The following is a 7,018-nucleotide window of genomic DNA, read 5'->3' on the forward strand; positions in this document are numbered from 1 at the left end:
ATTTTAGTGTGGGTACATTACACTAACCTCCCCTGAGGTTTATAACAATTGCAAAAAAGTCCCCCAAGTTTTTGAAATTGCACTATCCTCCTATCTGCTTTGACTTTTAATTTCAGATTCCCTCCTATGTTAATAAAGTTTCAACAATCCACATTCTAATATTTTAGCCTTTTAATAAAGTTTCCATAAAAAATAAAAAAAATAAAAAAACTCTCATATAAAGGAGAAATACCATAGTTTTAAATATTTTAGTTTTATATGAGATTTTTTTTTTTTTTGGGGGGGGGGGGAGGGTTTATGAAGGAGGCCGAAGCCAAGACTAAGGAACGGCTAAACTTGAAGCCAAGACTAAGGTCTCATTTGTTTGGCAGGTTGAATGAAATTATGAATATGGTGGGATTGAATGAAGAAATTATTAGCGTGATAATATCAAATTGGAGATGTAAGATAAAGTGGGCTTGTTTGTGTACTAGTGTTGTGGTATTAGTTGATTATGACTGGATGTGTAAAATTACTTAAAAGTCTTCATTATACAAATGATTACTTTATTATTTTTGTAAAATGAGGGTAGTCTTGTCTTTTCACTCTCAATCCCATGGGATCGGGTTGTGAATCCCACCTCCCCCATAGGATTACTAATCCCACCCTTTGGGAGTATTAACAATCTCATAGAGCATTGTTAATCTAGTTCCATAATTGTTTTTCCAACCAAACACGATTTAAGTAGGACTCACCTCACTCTTAATCTAATCTCATCATCTAAGAGGGATAACAAACATGGCCTAAGGAACTACTAAACTTGTAGCCCCAATCCAATAATCCAAAGAGGGACTTACCAGCCGGTCCCATTGAAACAAATTAATACCCACCAAGTCCTGTCCTATTTCAGTTTTCAATTTTACCCCTCAATGTCACACCACATGTGTGAAGCAAAGAAGATATCACGAGCTCTCCCCTGTGCGCGTGACACACACGCTCCTTCTCAATTGTTCTAATTTGGAAAATATTCTGAGGCGATTTGCGATTTGGAAATCGAAACAAACGAAGAGATTTTCCCTGAATCTCCCATCGTTTCTAAAGAAATCACCTCTGTTTCGATCTATATTCTAATTCTGAACAGATCCCCAACAAATCTTCCACCGTTTCGATCTATATTCTCTGTTTAGCTCGTCTTCAACAAACATGCGAATCAAACGTGAGTCGTATTCATCTTCCGTTCTTCTTTTATAATTATAATTAAGTGATATTCAACTTCATAATAATCACATCTTCATGTTCATTTGCTATACAATAACAGATTTGCTTATTTTGCCAAATTCAGTGAGAAAATTTGCTATAAGAATGATAGATTTGCTTAATTTTCTTAAATGAGTGATAAAATTTGTTATAATGATGGATTTAATTCCCTTCTTCTTTCATAACTATAATTGAATTATAAAATTCGATTTGAAGCTATTTTCAATGTGTATCATACGGTATTAATTTATGATTGATATTCAACTTCATAATAATCACATCTTCATGTTCATTTGCTATACAATGATAGATTTGCTTAATTTTGCTAATTCAGTGATAAAATTTGATATACAATAACAGATTTGCTTACTTTACCCAATTCAATGAGAAAATTTGCAATAAGAATTATAGGTTTGCTTAATTTTCCTAATTGAGTGATAAAATTTGTTATAATGATGGATTTGCTTCTCTTCTTATTTCATAACGATGTATTTGCTTCCCTTCTTCTTTCATAACTATAATTGAATAATAAAATTTGACTTGAAGCTATTTTCAATATGTATTATATAGTATTAATTTATGAGTGATATTCAACTTCATAATAGTCACATCTTCATGTTCATTTGCTATACAATGATGGGTTTGCTTTCTTTTGCTAATTCAGTGATAAAATTTAATATACAATGACAGATTTGCTTACTTTGCCCAATTCAATGATAAAATTTGCTATAAGAATAATAGATTTGCTTAATTTTTCTAATTGAGTAATAAAATTTGTTATAATGATAGATTTGCCTCCCTTCTTCTCTCATAACTATAATTGAGTGATACAATTCGACTTGAAGCTATTTTCAATTTGTACAATACAGTATTAATTTATGAGCGATATTCAACTTCATAATAATCACATCTTCATGTTCATTTCCTATACAATGATAGATTTGCTTACTTTTGTTAATCCAGTGATAAAATTTGCTATACAATGCCAGATTTGCTTACTTTGCCCAAATCAGTGAGAAAATTTGCTATAAGAATGATAGATTTGTTTAATTTTCCTAATTGAGTGATAAAAGTTGTTATAATGATGGGTTTGCTTCCCTTCTTCTTCAACAAACATGCGAATCAAACGTGAATCGTATTCATCTTCCATTCTTCTTTTATAACTATAATTAAGTGATATTCAACTTCATAATAATCACATCTTCATGTTCATTTGCTATACAATAACAAATTTGCTTATTTTGCCCAATTCAGTGAGAAAATTTGCTATAAGAATGATAGATTTGCTTAATTTTCTTAATTGAGTGATAAAATTTGTTATAATGATATATTTGATTCCCTTCTTTTTTCATAGCTATAATTAAGTGATAAAATTCAATTTGAAACTATTTTCAATGTGTATCATACAGTATTAATTTATTAGTGATATTCAACTTCATAATAATCATATCTTCATGTTCATTTGCCATACAATGATGGATTTGTTTACTTTTACTAATTCAGTGATAAAATTTGCTATACAATGACAGATTTGCTTACTTTGCCTAATTCAGTGATAAAATTTGCAATAAGAATGATAGATTTGCTTAATTTTCCTAATTGAGTGATAACATTTGCTATACAATGACGAATTTCCTTACTTTGCCTAATTCAGAGAAAGTTATCAACAACACACAATAAGAAGACACTTTGTAAGTTGTTCAATAACAAAACACTCCTATAAAAAAAAAATGCAACGGAAACCAAATTATAATTTTTTGTTTTCAAAATGTTTTTGCAAGCTTGATTGTGAAATCATTGTTTGCTATATCATGAGGCAATATGTTTCCAGCAACAACATAATGTCTACTTTTTTCAAAGAAGAATGCAATCAATTGAGAGCCGATATATTAACTATCTGCTTGACTGACCAACAAACTGCTCAATAATAAATAGTTGATGAAAACATTGATGACTTGCCTCCGCAATCAACAAATCTAGAAGAAAAGAAAAGATTTTGCTTGTTTGTTTGTTACACTAATCAACAGATCTAGAAGAAAAGAAAACATTTTGCTTGTTTGGTTGTTACAGTGTAATAAAAAGGAAACATTGATTCATTTAGTTGTTAGAATGTGAATACTTCATACATTTGACTTGTTTGGTTGTTACAGTCTTATCTATATTTTGATGATTTTGGTTCGTACTTTACTTCAATGAATATTATAATGCTTGGTTGTTACAATGTTAAAATTACAGACAATACACTAAATGAAAATTCAGTCTTTTTTAGCTATATTTTTACCAGATCTGGCTTTGATATCAGTCCTACTTTATGCTTAATAACAAGTTTGGATCCCTTCATTTACTAACATGACATTTTTTTTTACACTGATAAATTTATCACTGTTCAAACTAACAAAAATCGGCAACTCTCTCTCTCTTATTCTTTTTTCCTAATTCAAGTAAACAAAACAATATAAACAATAATAAACAATTTATCTAAATTGAAAATTAAAACACAAACACTATTACATTATCCAAATTGAGAATTAAAACATTGTTGCAATTTGTAAATATTTTCAAGTTTAGGAATAAATGTAAGAACATGCCATTCTGGGTATATGGAGTGGAGATAAAGTTCTAACAGTAAATCCAAAAAAATAAACCGTACATACATTTTAACATTTAACTCCAAGAACCAGTTATTTATGAAGAAATATGATCTTATTCAAGACCTGATGATAAACTGTTGCATCTAAAATATTTCTTAGACTGAAATTTTGAACAATTTAATTTGAAAATGAATTGCAAACTTGAAATATTTTGCTTCAAGGATCCCACTGATAGTTAATTACATAGTTGTAGTAATGTAGCACAGATTGGGAAACTTAGTCCCAAACTACCTACAATTGATTTTTCTTGAGTTTAAGCCACTGATAAATTTATCACTGTAAAAAAGAACATTTGGTTGGATATGACAGCGATAAATTTATTAACCATTGACATAAATGTAATAAACCATCAACTCTTTCCATACAGTCAGTTATAAATTTATCATTCTTAACAAAATTCACCAACCCCATTAATGCTTGATTGTTTCCTCTAGACAACGGTAAATTTATCACTCTTAAAAAAACATAATCCACCAACTCATTCAAACCAACCAGGAATAAATTTACTACTGTATAAAATACCAAAAACATCAATTACATTTAACCAAAATCAAAGAATATAAATCTGTGAAGCTTAATCTTGTAAAAATATCAACAAAAAATATAATTTCCATTCAAAAAATTCCTCAATCATCCAATGCAACTACCGAAATGATGTATCTTTCAAAAAATACTTAAACATTCAATGCAAGTAACACCTCTCAACTCTCAACAAAAGTAATTCAATTAAAATCAATGCAACTAAAGCAAGCTTCTTTCCATGTCTTTCGATTATGAGTTTCCATTTTTTCACACCTACTGCACCTAATTCTCTTGATCCGCCCTTCGAAAGCATTCTCTCTATTCTTGGACGTCCAACTGGTTTCTTACAAAGAGGAGGTAGAACAGCGTCATCATTAAGAACTACATTTGGCTTCCACATACTAGGAACTGGATAGATAGAATGTGAATAAGAATCACAATAACTACGAACATGGTAGTAATCATCAAGAAAATAATTCAGATCCTTCTTACTCCTCTTTATAGCATAAAAACCATATTTGCAAGGAAAAGAATCAATTTCCAACAATCGACAAGAACAAGACTGTTTCCCAATATCAACCATACTGAATGATCCAATTGGATTTCATGAATATCATCGCTACATTTCTTAACTATCATGCCTTTGTATCATTCAAAGCTTCTTCCAACTTTTTCTCTGCAAAATGACAAACAATACGATTCCATTTATTTCCAACTCCTCACCTTTTTTAAAATTGCTCCATTAGTTTCTCCCGTATAGCATTAACAAGATTAGTTGAAAACAAATGGTGCTTATCCCTAATCTATAAATTAAAAGATTCTGCAGCATTTGTGCACATTTCACCATACCTCTTGCCTTGAAAATAAGCATTACACCAACACTCATTAGGCAAATCCTTAAGAAACTTTTGAACATTACGACCACAACGACCCTTAAATTCTTCAAATAGCTCATTAAACAACTCAATAGTAGGAGCATATGCACATCTACTAAAAGGAGTGAGCAAATACTCTTTAGATTCGCGACTCTTCACTGACAAATAAGTCTTCAAGTTTGTTTTCAAATGCATTGGACAAAAAGAATGAGAAGAAAACAAAAAGACCTTAGCTAAAGCTTTCAGCAAACCTCTATGTCGATCAGTAACAAACGTAATATCCCTTCCCGGAGTCAAAATAACAAATAACTTTGACAAGAACCAATGCCAATTGTCATAACGTTCACTATCAACAATGGCAAAACATAATGGATATAAACCTACAAACAAAATATATACACATTATTTGTAGCAAATAAAAAAGATTACGATACAAAAGCAAAATGCAAAGTATATAACATATAGTACCAACCATAGACAACTTTATTACTGTATTACTACAACAATTCAATAAAAACATACAACATATAGAATCAATGCATAATAAATTTATCACTGTATAAATATAAAAATTTAACAAAAGTATACAGCATACAAAAGTATACAGCATAAATTTATCACTAATTGATTGACCATACTCAACAATCAACACTCTATAGTAACAAAAATGATAAAATTATAATTGTTTTAATAATAATAACAAATAGACACAGAATATACCTTGGTTATTGTCTTTTTCCATAGCAACCAATAAACAACATTTGTGTCTTCCTTTCAAGAAAGTTTCATCAAGCATCAACACAGGCCGACAATACTTGAAACCATGAATACATGCCTCAAAAGCAAAAAACAAGCATTTGAAATGTCTTCCTTTACTATCAATATCAAATTCCATATAAAAATCACTCCCCGGATTACAATCATTAGCAGTATCAACATACCAACGAAGATCGTCAAATGAAGATGAATAGTCACCAAAAACAACATCCCTTGTTTTTTCAACACCCATCCAAGCTCGCCGATAAGAAACTTCTGTTCCATAATAGTCCTTAAAATCACAAACCACCTCACTAACCGATGTCAAAGCCTTATTACGAACCTCACTTGAAATTAGCCCACCAATCATACTCGAAGTCATCCTAATATGTTTAATTGTACGAAAAGAAGATCCACACGTACGAACATCATCAAATTGTTTAATAACAAAAGCTTTACTAGAATTTTCCACTCTAGCATGCATGCTCCATAAATATCCCAAATCAGCCCTTCTCTTACAATGAATAGTGACACGATCCTTGTTATTTTTAACAAAATCAAAATCAAAACTGGAATCAATAGAATACTTTGACAACGCATCTCGAAATTCAACAACTCCTTGAGCAAATCTTTGACCCACTCATTTTATACAATTGACCCACCTATCAGAGAGCAAAGGTTTTCGTTGATTTGAATAAAATGAAGGCAAAAAATCAGTTTCACAAACAACACTACTATTACTACCAGCTTCACCATCACAAATCATTTAACCTTCACCCAAAGAACAACACTTAACAAAAACATCAATACGATGAATATCACAAGAAAGTGTGAGTCCAACCATAACCTCCAAATCCTCTTCACTTTGTAGACCATAATAAGAATGTACGGGCATTGAATACGATATATTCAAAGAACTACCAACTAACTCACTCCACTTTGCATACAATTTATATACTAAATCCTTGAAATTAAATC

At 30.6% G+C, this 7,018-nt stretch overlaps 1 protein-coding gene across 1 annotated transcript; it reads right to left on the reverse strand.

Annotated features, from left to right (window-relative positions):
• Positions 1–4,569: 4,569 nt before the first annotated feature.
• On the reverse strand, positions 4,570–6,422 carry LOC145798040 (uncharacterized). Its single transcript, XM_082885493.1, has 4 exons — positions 6,005–6,422; positions 5,536–5,664; positions 5,259–5,442; positions 4,570–4,993 (listed from the first exon to the last, which is right to left on the reverse strand). Exons 1-4 carry the CDS (start codon positions 6,420–6,422, stop codon positions 4,570–4,572), a joined length of 1,155 nt encoding a protein of 384 aa, XP_082741619.1.
• Positions 6,423–7,018: the final 596 nt, after the last annotated feature.

Source organism: Camellia sinensis, chromosome 8, assembly GCF_055761805.1.
Source record: "Camellia sinensis isolate YWXY chromosome 8, ASM5576180v1, whole genome shotgun sequence".
Taxonomy (NCBI): domain Eukaryota; kingdom Viridiplantae; phylum Streptophyta; class Magnoliopsida; order Ericales; family Theaceae; genus Camellia; species Camellia sinensis.